This window comes from Somniosus microcephalus, chromosome 4 (genome assembly GCF_052327205.1).
Source record: "Somniosus microcephalus isolate GS21.2 chromosome 4, FLI_Smic_1.0, whole genome shotgun sequence".
Lineage (NCBI taxonomy): Eukaryota > Metazoa > Chordata > Chondrichthyes > Squaliformes > Somniosidae > Somniosus > Somniosus microcephalus.
In genome coordinates, this window is record NC_140990.1 from 307,867,855 (window position 1) to 307,886,861 (window position 19,007).

The 19,007-nt window shown below is 42.0% G+C and overlaps 1 protein-coding gene across 7 annotated transcripts in view; it reads right to left on the bottom strand.

The window, feature by feature from the left end:
• Positions 1-330: 330 nt before the first annotated feature.
• The window catches only part of mmadhcb (metabolism of cobalamin associated Db), a 40,706-nt gene continuing 22,029 nt past the window's right edge, over positions 331-19,007 (bottom strand). For 3 of the 7 annotated variants that reach the window (XM_085986703.1, XM_085986702.1, XM_085986700.1), the window contains exons 7-8: positions 5,573-5,659; positions 331-837 (exon numbers count right to left, since the gene is read on the bottom strand). In XM_085986703.1, coding sequence (XP_085842829.1) covers positions 586-837; positions 5,573-5,659 — 339 coding nt within the window. In that variant the 3' untranslated portion in view covers positions 331-585. Of the gene's footprint in view, positions 838-1,552; positions 3,515-5,568; positions 5,660-18,174; positions 18,288-19,007 lie in introns of those variants that run through there. The other 4 variants (XM_085986705.1, XM_085986701.1, XM_085986704.1 and 1 more) reach the window with 4 other exon arrangements.

Here is a 19,007-nt window from a genome sequence, read left to right on the forward strand (position 1 = left end):
AACATCAGGCACAGAATTCCACAGATGCAGCTTGTGTAACATGGAAAAGGGATGATACATTAAGGCAACTCAAGCAAGGGAGTTAATGACATGGGCTTGTATGTTAACATGCATCACAGGCAACCAATCCTTAAATTTAATCAAGCATTTCATGTTCCATTATACTTACCTCTATTGTGGTTTTAAATATATGTCCATCACTTTAATTACAACTGGTTAGAACAAGATATTACCAGACTGATGTTTGAACTTTGAAATAACAGTGGTTAACCCATTTTAGGAGATGGATTTTCTTTGTACTGTATCACAAAATTATTTCATACAGCAGAATCTATCACAAAAACACAAGGAATATTTATCAAGAATTTCCTACATAAAATGACATACTTTGCACTCCTCAGGATAGTTTACCTTTTTCCATCGGCAGCATCAACTACTTTCATATCACATGGAGTAGAGCTGAAGCAGAGCAAACGCTTGCCTTAACCCCAGTCTCAGAACCCTAACCCTAGCAGCCTGAACTTTTGCAATTCTCACATTGGTCATCCTTCCAGTCTTCCCTTGTAGCCAGCAGAGAGATATGTCTTATACAGGGAGTACAAAAGATAACACAAAACTTGGAAGAAATGAAATTCTGGTTGGAGGTTTCCCGCGGGCGTAAGCCCCCGACCTGCACAAACGAACCGCGCTGACCGTAATGCTCTGGGCCAGCATAGAATTCCGTTGATGTGCCTCCTCAAACTGCCGGTGCGTAGGACACGCGTATCCCAGGGGCGCAGCGTCCCTGGGATCACGTGGGCCATGGGGAGCAATCCATTCATTGATTTGACAGGAATTCTGCACAAAGTGAAAGAAAAAGTGTTACATTGGAATTTTATGATTGCACCAGTAGACTTTAAATCAGGTTTAACATTTCTATTTAAAGTAAAAAGAAAAATCTTGAATTCTGGAAATTGGAAATAACAAAATGCTGGAAACGCACAGCAGCCATCTTCCTTCTCCATGCGTTGAGCTGCTGTGGAATTTCCAGTGTTTTCCTGGGCTTGACTTATAATTAAGTGTATGCTTTAGCTCTGGGATGGCCAATTTTTCAAAGTTCATGAGCTGCAAAAGGACATTTTATCTGACCAAGAGCCACAACTATTCAGCTCCCTTTTACGTTACAGCTTGGGACCTAGGGAAGAGAGATCAAAAGTGAATCACTGCTGCTGTCGGCTCTGCTAAGGTTGGACTTCAGGAATGCCAGAGACAGTATAAGAACCACATGTCTGCAGCCAGTGGCACTTGCATCACATAAGGAGACAGCGATGGTTTCTCTAAAATTATCAAATTACATCATGTAATATTGTTTAAAAACTCAATTTGATCAATAAAAGTACCAGTCGTTTTAAATGCAAACTATATGTCTGCAGCCCATGGCACTCCATTACAGTAACGGTGCCTAGATTAAATTATACTAGTTTGGCTGTTTGAGGAGTAAGCTGTAGCACCTTTGTTGAATAAAGTCAACACAACAAATTTAGTTTCTAAAATTGCAATGCCAACACCTGTGAATAAAAAAAACCTAAATTTAATATCAGTAGTAATACACTCACTGTAGCTACACCATAAGTACTCTTCAATTTCACAAGGTACAATGAGGCACACAAATCAATGCTCTGGTTCTACTTTTGTAACCTGCTCTTCACTCTTATAGATGAAGGTAACAACTGTACATTGTGAATGTCAGAATAGATGTGTTTCTCAATTTTACCTGTTGATAGGTAGGGCAAACAGATTTGCTCAGGTGGAACTCAGCATATAAAAAGGGCAGCATCTTTATGTCTTAGATACTTTTCCACACGGTAGAGCCCTGCAAAATTCAGCTCAGTAACAACATTTTATCTTTAAGAGAAACTGTGCAATTTCAGCCCATGTCTTCTTTCCTCACTTCTATTCCAAGGAAAAAAGGACTTTTACATTTTACTGGGACAAAGACATTTTTAAAACAAATGTACAGGTTTTATTTCATTCTTCCATGCACCAAAAAGAATCCAATTAAACAGTACTTCATATGTCAAAGCTTCAGTGCTATCAAGCTTGAAATCCTATAATCCATTATCAGCAACAAGTTATATTTTTGGAAGCACAAATGGTCTCGACCGTGGCAGAATCACCAGGTTTCACTCACGGCTTTGCTTGCTGCTCTTCTCTCCACACTGCTGCTGTTTTGGCGCCACTGTTTCACTCACCATATTGCCTGACCTCGCTCGAGAAAATGTTGGTCTCTCCCTTGATAAAATGTGCTTCCTGCTCCAGGTGCAGTGCAAGTGACTGCTGTAGCTGCCCGGTTAGAGAGCTGCACTACCGTCAATCATGTTGAAAGTGAAAGAACTGCACTTGAGCAAAAGCAGTCTCATGCATTTGTGTGTTGGCCATCACTACTTCATTTACACTGTAGGCCGTTTGGATTTTGAATTTGCCCATACACATTTTAAAAAATAGAAGAGTGTTTTTCTGTGTTTTACACCATTCTGTGCCAGGTGGTTAATTTGCTGGGCAGTCATGAAGCCATCATCTACACTCCAGTGCAATACTGAGGGCGTGCTGCACTGCTGGAGGAGCGTCTGTCAGATGAGACGTTAAACCGAGGCCCCATCTGCCCTCTCAGGTAAACGTAAAAGATCCCACAGTACTATTCCAAAGAGCAGGGGAGTTCTCTCAACCAACATCACTCAGAACAGATCATCTGTTCATGACCACATTACAATTTGTGGGACCTTGCTGTGCACAAACTGGCTGCCACATTTCCTATAGTATAACAGTGACTACACTCCAAAAGTAATTCATTGGTTGTAAAGCACTTTGGGACATCCGGAGGTCATGAAATACAAATGCAAATCTTTCTTTCCTTTAAAACTCACACTCAATAGTGTTCATTCTTTCCAACTTTTGTTGAGTTTTAGAAAATGCAATTTATTATCTGCTGAAAGAAATCTCAGTCAGCTGCCTCACTGGAATTGGATCAAACCACAGAACACACAAATGTCATTAGTAAACGGTTCTAAAATATTCTTAGAGCACCACTGATAGACTTCTTTAGTGACATTTTCTTTATATAGAATACAGGTGAACCTATCCCAGAGACATTTTTCATGATCACAGTCTTTTACAATGTCATTAGAAGTAAACTAAAATAAATATCACTGATATATTCAACATCTCAGTTTTCTTTTTAAACTACATATATGAGCAACCAGAATGCATCAATAAAATATAGCTCTTTAATTAGGCTTTTGACTTCTTGTCAGTATTAAAATGGAGACTGAAATCAAGTTAGCTTGTTCCCTTGTAGTTTCTTCATTACAAGGCAATCTGTAGGTGCGTTTGTGAAAAGACTGCCAACAAATGAATGTGTCCCCCAAAGCATGTGCTGAATAACTTTACAACAGCCAAGATCCTCAATGCGGAAACCCAGATGTCGATAGCGCTCATCTGTTTCAAACAGTGTGTTATTTGTGTACGATCCAAAATACTGGAAGAAATAAAAGAAAAATGCTCAATTATTTGAAGCTAAATAATACTCAATAATCAAAACTGTTGTTGTTCTATAATCAATTATACTGTTTTATTTCTCAAAAGGTTTTCAAGTATTCAACTTATGGGTGCAAGTCTGATACAGGAAACTTTGTGATATCCGGCACCGACGTGTTGCCGATCTATCAAAACTGCCGGACATACAAAGTTAATGTTGAAGCATACGGAGGTTTTCATCTCCGTATCTGATAACAAACACTGTTGCTTAGCAACAGCTTCTAAAGAGTCGGCTGCAGCTACAAGCGTCTCTAGCTGAAGCTGTTGCTATAGCTACAGACCTTGCAGTGACTGACTGGGGAAAAAAAAGAATGAGAACTAAAAAAACTTATAGAAAACGGCTCCTGATTTTTGCCGTTAGATCGAGTATTCCGGACATACAACCTCCGGATAAACCAAAGTTTCCTGTATATTTAAACTTTTGATGGGACAATACAGATCTTGGCTCAGCTTACAAAAATAAAGCAATATTCTGAGCAAGCCCATTAAATAATCCTTATAACCTGAACACTCAAAACTGCCATGGGAACTTACTACACATCAATCCATGTAAACACTTCCGATTCAAAAAATATTTACCATTAAGAAATTGGACACCGATTAAGTTAACGTACAGACTAAATTGCAATTCTACAAACAAACTTGCATTTATATCACACCTTTCACAACCTCAGGATGTCCCAAAGTGCTTCACAGCCAATTATATACTTTTGAAGTGTAGTCACTGTTGTAATGTGGGGAAATGCGGCAGCCAATTTGCGCACAGCAAGCTCCCACAAACAGCAATGTGATAATGACCAGATAATTATTATTATTTATTTATTTATTATTATTTTATTTTTTTAAATGAGGAATAAATGTTGGCCTGGACACTGGGAGAACTTCCCTGCTCTTCTTCAAAAAGTACCATGGGATCATTTATGTCCACCCGAGAGGGCAGATGTTTAACGTCTCATCCGAAAGACAGCACCGCCACAGTGTAGCAGTCCCTCAGTACTGCATTGAAATGTCAGCCTGGATTAGGTGCTCAAATCTCTGGAGTGGAACTTGAACCCATGACCTAACTTAGAGACAGGAGTGCTACTACTGAGTCAAGGCTGACACCTAACCTTTGCCAATCCTGAAAATATATTCTATAATAAAACTTGCCAGAGTTTGGCATATCCCATTAAGATGCACTAGTTGTCTATTAGTAGGACTATACGTTTTCCACAGAATTCCTGAAGACATGCAACGTCAGACAGATCTAGCGATTTGAATAGAAGAGTCCTAAAATTTCAGTGAAAAGGTAAGAAATCTTTCCACAATACAAGGAACAAAAAAAAAGCAGCTGTAACTTTCTATTTAATTACTTTATCACTGATTATTTTTGAACAAAAATAGTTTCTCATCAAGGAATTTATCTTTTCACCAAGTGGAATGTGTGTGATTATCATATGTTAACTTTAGAAACATCACCTGCCACTACACAACCAATTCTAATGTTACGTTAAAACTCACACACTTCTATACAAAGAACAGCAGCATCATGGCTGTTCTTTACTGTCAAGAATTCATCAATATTCTTGCATAAAATATACATTGTGTGATGCATGCTACTACTCTTTTCCATTCACCCCATTTCTCACCATTTTAAAAAACCCCTTGGGTTGCATAAATTCCCATCATATACACAAGACGTTACAGCAGTTAGGGGCACTGTAACAAGAAATCTTCAGTCCTTTCAGACCTCAGGTTTAAATCTCTGGGCAACCAACGCAAGAACATTGAAATGATGCAAATCTCGGTTGTGAGAACAAGCTGCCAGAAGAATGCTGCAAACCAGTTCCAAAGATCTGCTGATGCAAAACCCCTGCCCTAAAGAATCTCAGGCTTCATTTTAAAACTATGAAAAATATCTTCATTACAAAGAAAATGGCAAATCATTAACAATCACGTTTTCACACCCAAAACAGCTCTAGAAAAGGAAGAAATTAAACAATTGCTGGAGGATACCTACTGCGAGGCCGGAGGATGGATCAATAAAGTCAGCCCAGTAACCCTCGGAGCGCAGTGCATAGCAGATTTCCTTGGCACCATTAATGAACTGCAAAATAAACAACCTTTACTTAGTTTAAAATTAAAGCACTTTAAAATGTAAATACAAATGTGATTGTCAATTATAATTTTTCATATCAGTAAATGGAAAACAAAAATTCAAAATCAGGAGGACAAAGCTCCCCACAGCCTCACAGCTTAAAATAGGCTGACGCAGAGTATATGAGGCTGACGCAGAGTATATGAGGATTAACACCAAAAAAGTTCATTTTCGATGTCATTACAATCACTTGGTAGCAAAATTAATAGCTGCAAATGTCTGGGGTTTACCTTCCAGATTCTAGACTGCACCGACTGTCGTACCAGTCTGAATTGATGAGGTTTTATCACAGTGCACAATCCTAAACATAGACAAAATACCCAACGTACGCGAAATAAAGGAAAGGATCAAACCAGAGAGTCTGGGTAACTGCACTGGACAATTATCCACTACAGAACATTAAATCAGTGTTAAAAATGTCTCGAGTCAGATTCAAGCCTGACAAAATGTGTACCCAGACTGACTGGTCACTGATTACTATTTAAAATGAGGCCCAACCAAGGTCTTCAGTGTTTACATTTCTGCAGACTGTAGTACTGTATCTAGTTGCACTGGCTCACCATTTGGACATCTTGCTACCTGAGGAGACTGTGATTGGGCGGGGGTGGGAGAAGAATAGAGAAGAGAACAGATCAAAGGAGAATTCCAGTGACAATCTAAGACTGCACTTAAACCTTTGCAACCCAATCTTGTCCTGGACTAATCTTGGCTCTCATTATTTCCCTCCTCGGACAGGACGTGTTTGCTACAGGCTGATAACTTACTGATCAGAACCAAAGAAATACATGCAAAAATAAAAGATGGAATACAGAGATACTGTGCTGTGAAGTTGCTGGTATTCATTTGATAAATTATTAGACAGTAGAAGAACAAATGACTAAAACACAGCTCTTTGCTGGGAGACAGCTATGTATTGGATTTTCAGGCTTAAGACAAAAGTCTGTCGCTGTTAGGTTGAGAGAGTCCTATGTAAAAGTGGTGTGGGCAGTCAAAGCTCAGGCCCCACTGAACAGGACTTCACATTATAAAGCTGCCAATAATTCAACACCTACGGTCACGAAATTGATGCTCTCATTCACAGTGGCAAAAAGGCAACTAGTGTAATGGGAAATGGCAAATATCACACAGATGTGACATGCAAGAGCGGTTTCCGTTAACAAAAACTAAAATGATCAATACCAAGGGCAGAAAATTGTTCATGAAAGCTGAAACTAAAATTAACATTTGAAGTAAACAAATAAAACAAACATGACAATGCTGCTAATCAAATACCAGAACAGATACCAATTCTGGCAGAAATGACGTTGGACTTAGCAAATAGCCAGTATGCTTAAAAGTCATCAGTAGTATATAATGGAGAGACTAATTAAAGCATGATTAGAAACTGGTTTGAGAGCGTGTGTTTGAGAGCGCGTGCGTGCGTGTATGAGTAAAAATCAACATATTTCCAATTTTATGAGTGAAAATCAACATATTTCCAATTTTATTGAGCCTCCTGTTAGTATTTTAAAAAACTGAAACTAAAGTAGAAACTAGAATTTTGTTAATAGGTACTATAATAAAAAAGTTCCTTAGAAAAGCTGTCACTCAAAACTAGCAAAAATAGAAGCGGTAATTAAAATGTGAAATTAACACTGCTTTGGTGGTTATGGCTGCATTTCTGAGGTTGTGGTTAAGGCACATTCTCGGGCAGAGTAGAGCGCTTTATTCTGCAGCTTGCTCGAGCTATAAATAATCTGCGAGTGCACAGTGCTATCAGCAGGTGCAGTGCTACACCATTCCATCACACTTTTCATGTGCATAAAAAGACAAATCTATATTTTGAGGGCGAGGAAGGCACAAAGCAGAATTTAAAAAGGACCAGTATATGGGAGTAGCACAGTTGTGACAATAGGTTTACATTTTGCAGCTCACCAGTACAAAGCGAGAGACACACCTCCAAAGCAATATAGTATTTCAAAACAAAAGAATAGATTGAACCATGTCTTGGCAGGCTGTTAAGTTCATTTTCAAAATGTACTCTGCATACAGGTTTATAAGTTAACAGATACAAACAGCTCTCCCATTTGCTTAAAGGCAGGAGAAACGACAAAACTTTATTCCCTGTTTTTGTCACACTCAACTTCTTTCCATTATAAGTTACAATGTACACATTTATGATGGAAACTGCCTCTGCAAACTTGTCGACACCATCCAGTCAATGTTCGCTCTAATTTTTTTTTTTGGTGTGCGGTCCCTTTAAATTTGCCACGCATGCGCAGTATCTTTTCCAGCAGTAACAGCTGGTGAGCAGCCTGCACGGGACCTCCCGATCGGTGCACAGCCGTGCACCTTAGGAGGAACATTGCATCCAGTCCATTTGAGGGGTGCTCCTGTCACTGCACCCAATATTCACCCCCTCTATCACCAACACTGTGACTGCAGTATTAACAATCTACAGGATGCACTGCAGCTACTGAGCGAGCTTTCTTCAAGCAACACCTGCCAGCTACTACCAAGGAGGACAAGAGAAGCAAGATCACGGGAAGACCATCAACACCAAGTCATATCATCCCGAGTTGGACGTGTATCACCAATCCTTCATCATTGCTAGTTCAAAATCCTGGAATTCCCTACTTAACAGCATCATGGGAGCACCATCAGCACAACTACTGCAGTGGTTTAAGGAGAAAGCCCATCACCACCTTCGCAGGACAACTAAAGATGGGCAAATAATTGTGGCCTGGCCAGTGTGGCACAGATCCTATGAACAAATTTTTAAAAAGACACCCTCCCACCAGTGGTGGCGCTGCATTGCCTCACTATTACACCTCCCAGTTTGCACTGCACAGACACCCCTATGCTCCAACCAACTCTACTTGTTTGCTTCGTAAACTGCAATAAGTTTTGCTATTTAACAGAAAAAACATACATAAGGCAAAACACTGTATAAATATAACAGAATGTATGACTTGCAGGCTGAATTGTGTCTATGACCTGGTCTAATTACCCCTTAACCTCAAAGCTATAACATGGGAAATGAAGATTGATATGTCCTGTCAACATTCCTTATGGCATTTTCATTTTAATTGTGTCCACAACCCTGTTTCATTAGCAACCCAAAATTTGGACCTTTTCCCAGCTTTATTTTCTTCAACTTCACTTGGATTTTCAAATATAAATAAAAAAACCAAAGCTTTCAAACTGAAATAGCCATTGCAGTAGTTCTACACTTATAAATAATACATGGGGCTCGATTTTACCTGCCAAGACGAGTTGGGGGCAGGATTGCTGCCTTCCGGGTTCTAGTCCCGCCCCCAGTGACGTCGACGCACAGATGCTATTTTCCCGATTGGCCTTGTTAAGCCCGCCCTGTGGGTTTGCCGGCCTATTAAGGGAAAGCCGGTGTCAGATGGTGTCAGTTGATGACACTTCATTGGCCAGTTTTCTTAAAAGGGACACGTAGCATTTATTACAAAAGCAAAATACTGCGGATGCTGGAAATCTGAAATAAAAACAAAAAATGCTGGAAATACGCAGGTCGGGAAGCATCTGTGGAGAGAGAAACAGAGTTAACGTTTCAGGTCGATGACCCTTCGTCAGTTCAGTACTCTCTCCACAGATGCTGCCTGACCTGCTGAGTATTTCCAGCATTTTCTGTTTTTATGTAGCATTTATTTTTGACAGATGATTTGTCAGACAGCATTGAGGTGCTGTCAAATACTGAATCATTGTACAAAGGTGAGCCCTTGTACCTAGGCTCTCCAATGACTCCTTAGGATAAAACAAATGGCAGCTGCAGGTGAGGTTACAGAAGCGATCCGTCACTTCTCCCCAAAAAGTGAGGCCACACAAACACTTCAAATCTACAACACATTAAAAATGACTTTCCCAACATCTCCTTACCTTTGATACTCACCAGTGTCCCATTGGATCCTTCACACCACTTTTGCAGCTGTCATCTATACACAAACATTACAACAGACCCACAGCATGCCTCACTTACTCTGGCGGGGTTCCCCGGCGTCAGGAAGCCCACAGCAGAAGTCTCAAAATGGGAAAAAGCCTCTTAACTGCCTGTTAACAGACAGTTAAGTGGCTATAATCCTCTTCCTGCCAATAGGAGTCAGGTCCCTGCGCAGATCGGGGACCTGATTCCCGGGAAGATTGTTGAGGCGAGTTGCCTATTCTTTGATTTTGCCAGCAGTCCCGCCTCCAAAGGGCTGGTAAAATCCAGCCCATGGTCTTTGTGGAAGATAAAAATCTATAGTTCTTTTTTTAAAACATACAGAACCAAATAAATATTTTTGTTTGAAGTGTCCACTGAAAGATACCAGAGAACTCAAAATCCCATGTTTAAAAGCACATTTCATTAATTTTTGAAAAAACAAACAACTGTTTCCTTAGCATATTGCAGCTGAATAGCAGAACTGGACCATTAATCAACAGTCACATTAGGATAGAGTTGACCTAAAGTTCAATGTTTTTCAGCATTGAACTTTGCGGCCTTTTAAAAAAAAAAAAAAACTTTACTAGGATAATGTAACTGCGCAACAACTTATTTTCATCGTAAAATTGTTCATTAAAAAAATTGATATAAAAAGGATTACACAGAAAAATACTGTCTGCCATATAATTTTGCCAAGCAGTATTAGTTAAGATTTTTGATCTTTCACTGATTTTTTCCCCCCCCCCATGTGACAGTGTCGGTCATTTGTGGTCCAAGTCACACATCGCCAGTCTTTCATAGTTGCTGGGTTCGAAATTCTGGAACTCCCTACCGAACAACACTGTTATAGTAGCTCCACCACATAGACTGCAGCGATTCAAGAAGGCATCACCACCTTCTCAAGGGCAATTAGGGATGGGCAATGCTGGTCTTGCCAGTGATGCCTATATCCCAAGAATGAATAAAAAAGTTAGCTCAAGGTTATCTACTCAAACATCCTTTTATGAATAAGTACAGTATATTATATGCATGCAAATAGGCTGAAACATTGTAACCCTGTTAATTTAAATACACACACTATCCCCTCACAGCACCCCTCCTCAACCAGCCTACCTCCGCACCATTCCATAATCTCAAAGGAAACATTATGGCAAAAGATCACCATACTTTCTGTATTTAAGGCAGTTTGGAATCAACAGGATAAAGGTGATTGACACTGTTCTCGAGCTTTGTTACTGTAAATTGAAATACACTGGAAAAGACAACATTGGTTTTGGACATCTATGAAAAAAATCATCTCATTGACATTGGCTCAGATTTCATGTTCATAGCAGTCTAATGGGCAAGGAAGAAAGAAATCACATGAAGGCTAAAGCAAGACAGGGAGGAATCACTAGGATTTCTTCAGAGAAAATCTGAAGTAAATGAAGGGCTCTGTTTTACATCCAGAGTTTCAAATACTGAATTTCTTGGTGATGAAGAAATTGGTTCTATTGGTTACTTCAAATTTTTGTAATAAATTTATGAATACTTTTCATGCACATGAATTCTAACTTGCCACATTAGAAACAGAGAAAAACAATTACTAACACACTGCATACACCCTTTGTATCCTGCAGTCAATCGGTTACCACAGTTTCACAAGCTCATAAATGCTACATAAACAATAGAAATGACATCCTGAGTACTTACTAGTGTCACAACACCTTTCCAGAAATGTGATGCAGAGCCAAGTGGCAAGTGCTTACCAACATAAGCTGTGAAACAGACGCACATAACCTTTCAATGGAGTGTTCCCGTTGGGATTATCCGAGGAGAAGCTCTTCTCTCCTTAGGCAGTCCCTCAGAACCGAGGATGACTTGCTTCCACGCTAAAAATTAGTTCTCAGGTGACTGATGAGTCCAATGCAGGACCTACAGTCTCGGTCACAGGTGGGCAGATGGTGGGTGGGGTGCTTGGGTTGACGTGCGCTCCTTGCGCTTGGCTTTCGCTTGCTCCCGGCGAAGAGACTCGAGGTGTTCGGTGCCTTCCTGGATGCTTCTCCACTTTGAGCGGTCTTGGGCCAGGGATTCTCAGGTGTCGGAGGGGATGTTGCACCTTTTTCAAGGAGGCTTTGAGGGTGTTCTTGAAGCGTTTCCTCTGCCCACCTGGGGCTCGCCTGTCGTTTCGGAACTCAGTAGAGCGCTTGTTTTGGGCGTCTCGTATTGGGCATGTGGACGATGTGGCCCGTCCATCGGAGCTGATCGAGCGTGGTCAAAGCTTCGATGCTAGGGATGTTGGCCTGAGCGAGAACACCGACTTTGGTGTGCCTATCCTGCCAATGGATTTGCAGGATCTTGCGGAGACAGCATTGGTGGTACCTCGCCACTGCTTTGAGGTGCCTGCTGTACATGGTCCATGTCTGAGGCATACAGCAGGGCGGGTATCACTGCTGCCCTGTAGACCATGAGCTTAGTGTCGGGTTTGAGATCCTGGTCTTCAAACACTCTCTTCCTCAGGCGACCGAAGGCTGCACTGGCACACTGAAGGCGGTGTTGGACTTAGTCATCAACATCCGCCCTTGTTGACAGTAGGCTCCAGAGGTATGGAAAGTGGTCCCCGTTGTCCAAAGCCTCGTCATGGATTTTGATAAATCGGGGGGGGGGGGGGGGGGGCAGTACTGTATGGCGGGGACAGGTTGGTAGAGGACTTTTGTCTTACGGATGTTTAGTGTAAGGCCCGTGCTCTTATACGCTTCGGTGAAGGCGTTGACGATGGTTTGGAGTTCAACCTCCAAGTGTGCGCAGACACAAGCATCGTCTGCATACTGTAATTCGATGAGAGGATGGGACGACCTTGGATCTGAACTGGAGGTGACGGAGGTTGAACAGTTTCCCATTTGTTCTGTAGATTAGCTTCACCCAAGGGGAGCTTACTGAGGGTGAGATGGAGCATTGCAGCAAGAAAGATCAAGAAAAGAATTGGTGCGATGACACAGCCTTGCTTGACTCCGGTCCGTACATGAATTGGGTCTGTGGTGGATGCGTTGGTCAGGATCACGGCTTGCATGTCGTCGTGAAGCAGGCAGAGAATGGTGACAAACTTTTGGGGGCAGCCGAATTTGAGGAGGACACTCCATAATCCCTCACGGTTGACAGTGTCGACGGCCTTTGTGAGGTCAAAGGCGGCCATGTACAGTGGTTGGTGCTGTTACCTGCATTTCTCTTGTATTTAATGCGTGGTGAAGATCATATCCATTGTGCCCCTTAGTGGGCGTAATCCACATTGAGACTGTGGGAGGAGTCTTCAGCCACTGGGAGAAGGCGATTGAGGAGCATTCTTGCAATGACTTTCCCTGTGGCAGACAGCAGGGAAACTCCTCTGTAATTACCGCAATTGGACTGGTCACCTTTCTTGAAGATGGTCACGATTACAGCGTCTGAGATCTCCTACATGGTCTCCTCCTTCCAAATAAGAGAAATGAGTTCGTATTTGCGCCAATAGTGCTTCTTCTGGTGCTTTAGTGCCTTGGTGGGGATTCCACCTGCTCCTGAGGCCTTGTTCTTCAGTTGTCGGATAGCCTTTTCAACCTCATGCCAGGCTGGGGTTGTGCTGAGATGGTGGTGGGTAGCATGCTGCGGGATGGTGTCGAGGACACTCGCTTCGAAGACAGAGTCTCAGTTAAGGGGGTCTTCGAAGTGCTCCTTCCAGCGGGCACTGACTGCCTCTCTGTCCTTGATGAGTACCTAGCTGTTCTTGGCCCGCAGTGGGGTCGGACCTTGGGTGCTTGGGCCGTAGGTGGTCTTGACTGCACTAAAGAATCCACGCACGTCGTGGTTGTTCGCTAGCTGCTGGATCGCCAGCGCTTTCTCCACCCACCATCTGTTCTTTAGGTCGCGAGTTTTTTGTTGGACCTCGGCCTTCAGGCGTCTGTAGAGCTGCTTTCTTGCTCTCGAGTTCTGTTGTTGTTTTCAGATCAGGAATGCCTTGCGCTCGTGGCTTATTAGCTCTTGGAACTCCTGGTCATTCTCGTCGAACCAGTCTTGGTGTTTCCTTGTACTTGTCTCTGACGGAACAAGGTGTTGGTTATGACATATACCAGTGCTTAGACTCAGAGTAGCACACAAGTGGGCATCCCTGACTCCACTATCCTGTTTACAGTGCGTCTCTGTGCCTCCAGCACCTTCTGGTAAAGAAAGACTTGGTATTTCTATAGCGTCTTTCACCCAAAGCGCTTTACAGCCAACAAAGTACTTTTTTTGAAGTGTAGTCACTGTTGTAATGTAGGGGGTGGACCAACAGAAGGAAGCTGATGTTTTTTGCACACCTGATCTCTGCTCTCAGGACATGCATAAAGTTAGGTGCTGGGCACGATCAGAGACATGGAATTCATCTTGCATGATAGAGTGCCACTGACTGGGAGTACAGTTGACATACTGAGCATACTATCAATAGAAAAGTGCCCATGGTCTCTGGAATTTTTACCATATGTGGAACAGGAGAATACATTTAAATGTATATATACTGCCCAACCTACTGGCTTTTGATAATGAACCAAAGCAAGTCTTTTCAACTATTCCATTTGAATGGCCTGTGTGTCACTCAATTTTATCTCCAACAGTGCCGTTCTCCAGTATGTACCCTGTTCCAGCTGGGAGGATGGGGCACCCAGAGTTATGGACTTCTCCATGGTTACTAACAAAACAGGACACGCTAATGTGTCAAACTGCTCCATTCTAGTTTTATTTTTTAATCTTCTCTCCCACGCCTGTAGCATTCAAACAATAAAACTTAGCTGTACAATTAATTTTTCAGTAACCTCCCCACCATACAACAGTGACTACACTTCAAATATAATTAATTGGCTGTGAAGTGCTTTGGGACATCCCAAGGATATGAACAATGCAAGTTCTTACTTTCCCCAAAAAAACAAAATATAACTAGCAGTTTCCTCTTCATCTCAGCACAGATGTGAAATGAGCTGCAGATGTCTACAGTGCAGTCAATGGTGAATTTGCCTTGGATTTAATTCCACGATTGTTGCTGATAAAATTAGCAAAGCTTAGTTATTGTTTGGGGTGCTTGGGTTTACGTATACGCAACATGATAAATGGGTGTTGCAAGAACAGTTATTGCGTCGGCTTGATTTTCAGATCCTGATCACAGTACTTGGCCAAGATAGCCAGGAAGTCAACATTGTGTAACTGCTGCAATGAGAAACAGGAACAAAGGAACAGGAGCAGGCCAATCAGCCCCTCCAGCCTGTTCCGCCATTCAATGAGATCATGGCGGATCTGTGACCCGACTCCATATACCCGCCTTTTCCCCATATCCCTTAATACCTTTGCTTAACAAAAATCTATCAATCTCAGATTTAAATAGAACAAGAACTCGTCAGAACAACATGCCCTCACACTTGTCATCCCACTGGGGAAAGGGTCTAATCTCAACGGCTATCAAACAATTTGACCAGGAAAAGCAAGAACAGCAACTTGCTGCATTGGGAATTTCAGGTGCAAATCTGCATTCCCACTGATCCATAGCAAAATACATCAACGCAACAGCCACATTTATAGTTTTACTTCCATTAAAGCAATAGATATTTCACCCGAGACAAAAATCAAAACAAATTTACTAGCAGAATGGGCAGACAAGTGGCAGATGGAATTTAACACAGAAGTGTGAGGTGATGCATTTTGGCAGAAGGAACAGGGAGAGGCAATATACACTTAATGGCACAGTTTTAAAGAGTGTGCAGGGACAGAGGGTCCTGGGAGTTAATGTGCATAGGTCCCTGAAGGTGGCAGGACAAATTGAGAGAGAGTGGTTAACAAAGCATATGGGATCTTGCGTTTCATAAATAGAGGTATCAAGTACAAAAGTAGAGAAGTTATGCTGAACCTTTATAAAACACTGGTTAGGCCACAACTGGAGTATTGCGCAGAGTTCTGGTCACCACACTTTAGGAAGGTGTGAAGGCCCTTGAGAGGGTGCAGAGGAGATTTACCAGAATGGTTCCGGGGATGGGGGATCTTAGCTACATGGACAGGTTGGAGAAGCTGGATTTGTTTCCATTAGGGCAAAGGAGGTTGAGGGGTGATTTGATAGAGGTGTACAAGATTATGGCGGGCTTGGATAGGCTAGATGGGGAAAGGCAGTTCCCACTAGTTGATGGTACAAGGACCAGGGGACACAGATTTAAGGTTTTGGGCAAGAGAAAAAACTTTACGCAGCGAGTGGCAATGACCTGGAATTCGCTGCCGACAGAAGTGGTGGAAGCGGAGACACTCAATGTTTTCAAGGGGAGACTGGATAGGCATTTGAGGGCAATAAACTTGCAGGGCTACGGGGATAGAGCGGGGGAATGGGACTGACTGGATTGCTCTACAGAGACCTGGCACGGACTTGATGGGCTGAATGGCCTCCTTCTGTGCCGTTATGACTATGACTAAAATGTTTAAATATAACAAACATGGATGTTTGCTAATTCAAGTCAAGAGTTACTTTTTTTTTTTTAAATGTCCAACTTGTGTTTTCTGATTACTGAGGTTGTCAATTCTGAGAAATCAGCTATTTCAGAAGCACTTCCTGGCACTGCGGCTACTCATTCTAACAATATAAAATTGACCCAAAATACAACATTTAAGATTTTTTTTGATGACTTACAGATTCACTAGCTGCTGCACGTGCATTGTTTTTTAAACGATAGAATGGACTAATGATATATTTTAGACCGAGAACCCACAACAATGGTAACTGCTCCCATGGACAAGTTTCTTGACTTTGAGGTCAACCCCTGTTAATAGTGACAGGATAGCAGGGTTAAAAAATATCTGGATAAGTATTTAAGTGATGACATTTCACATACTTGTAATAAAATATACAATAGAAATGGCAGTTAAAGCACCAGCCACTTTTCATTTTCTTTATGCTGATTTATTGGGTTAACGTAAAGGTACAGGTCATTCAATTTAACTAGCCTGCTCCTCATTGTGACATTGCTTTTATTGTAGGGATTTATGTCTAGTGGTTTATAATTTTAATCAAATCTAGGCCATAAAACCTGCTTTAATTCAGGGGAGAAGTCAAATTCGACAAGCTATTTCAGAGAACCGAATATTCATCACCCCTATTTACAGGTGCTGCTTATGAGGCAGTTATAAAAGTGACAGCAGGGCATCCGGCATAAAGAATGCTCGCTGCAAGGTTAGACAGGCTCCTCTGGAATTTGGCTGGGGGATAATAATCACACATTTTCAGTGGACTGTAAACTTGCTGGAGGCATAAATGGTACACAGCCCAGAAAGGAACAGGTTCGATGGGCACCCTGGCCCTTTTCCTTGCTCCGCTGTCCTCGTGCTCAGTGCAGACGTTAACTTGCCCAAGTGAAATTCCACAACCATAGTGCCAACACCACAGCTGGTTCCAGAGAGCAGATTAATCTTAAACGATTTGGGATCAGTTGTTTCACGAGAAGCATTAGTAGAGAAATAACTTCCATGTTATTACATTTTCTAGACCCGAGGGAATAGAATGCAGAGCAGTAAAAGTCGTCATTCCTCGTGTATTGTAAATGATACAGTACAGCACAACCTCCTCAGAGGTGAGAGAGGTATTCGATTAAATTCTGTAGATAAGCATATCCCATTAAGTAATATCCTGCTCTGCCTTGAAGCATTTTCGATGAATGTTATATTGCCAAGAACATTCGGGCTAATTGAACAGACCGAATAAAGCTATTTTAATATAAATATTAAACTACATGCAGCTGAACTTGCTCTCCCATTTTCCCCTTTATAGGAATGGATGGATTTGAAATTCACGCTATTGCTTCCGTTTTGCTCGTTACTGGACACCAAACGATAGTTCTTTGTAAAATGAAATTTGATACATTGTGTATACAACTGCAGAGCTCAGTATAATGTGATTCCATATAATTTATAATACAGAAAATGGTTTAAAATTTGTAAGGGAGTTGCTTTTTTATGATAAGAATGACAACTGTTTTTTAAAAAGCTGACACCCGAGCAGTCAAGACATTTGTCCAAAACAAGGGTGCCATCTACTGGCAGCAGCTAGGAAACACTGCTTGGCAGAATATTCCAAACATCTATCACTAGAATCCGTTCACTTTTAACCAATTTAAATGTACTTCTTCTGACCCAGCTTTCCCAACTTACTTTGTAGTGGGTTTATCTTATTTATTACTTTACTTTGATGAGATCCATTAATCATCTGATATCTAGACTTCAACTTTTTTAATCTTTCCCCAGTTTACCCCTAATCTTGATTCATAGTGAAATGGGGTAAGATCATCTTGCAGGATAAACTGTACAACAGAGGGCTGGATTTTGTCAATGGGGGAGGGACTGCTAGTTTTCGGGTTTTAGTCCCGTTCCCAACAACGTCAGGCCAACTCACGCTATTTTCCCTTGATTGACCTTGTTAAGCCCGCCTTGACGTATGACGTTTCATCTGTCAAAAATTTGACAGCTTCAAAAAGCTGTCAAACACTGAAACTCGGTTCTTAGGCGAGTCCTTGTACTGAAGACTCACCAAACCCCTTTCCTCAGCAGAAATCAGATGGATGCTGCGTCTGAGAATGCAGCAGTCATTCTGTCATCTCTGCTGTTGAGATGAGGCACCTCCGGATCCCCAAGGGTTGAAGACTGCAGAAAGAAACAAAGGTAAGTAAACTTTTTCTAACACTTGCACCCATCACTCACCTCCACAGCGCACTTTTTGATCCCTCTCACCCCCGCAGACCCACTGCTCGCCTCGGTGACCCTGGCGAAGTTCGCAGCCATCAGGAAGCCCGCACTTGCAGGGGTAAAATGGGGATAATCCTCTTAACTGCCTGCTAACTACCTGTTAACAGGCAGTTAAATGGCTGTAATCCCCTTCCCGCCTCAAGGAGACGGGTCCCTGTGCGACTCAGGGACCCACCTCCCGGGAAGATGGCACGGAGGCGGGTTGGGAGCGGATTCAGTACCCGCTCCCAGTTTCTGCCATTTTCCTGGCAGTCCCGCCTCCATAGGGCTGGCAAAACTCCCGAGTGTGTCTAGTCCAACATGACAACAGTCAGAGTTGCCTTTTTTGTAATGCTATTTAATAGAAGTTGCAATCTTACTTTTCCCTGCACAACTTTCATCTTATGATATTATACAATCATTCAAAAAGGATCACTGAATAGCAGAACGTTAGGAAAAACTCTAGTTCTAAGCCAGGTAGCTATGCTTATAGTGAAGACAAGCGATTTGGAACTGAAAAAGTGGCCATAACTCATGGAGCAATCGTAGGGGACACTTTTCTTACCAGTTTCTCCCCACCATCAGCTCTTTAATTTTCAAGTGCCAGTGTTCTGCTTCTTCCTGCTTGCCCAAGAGTAA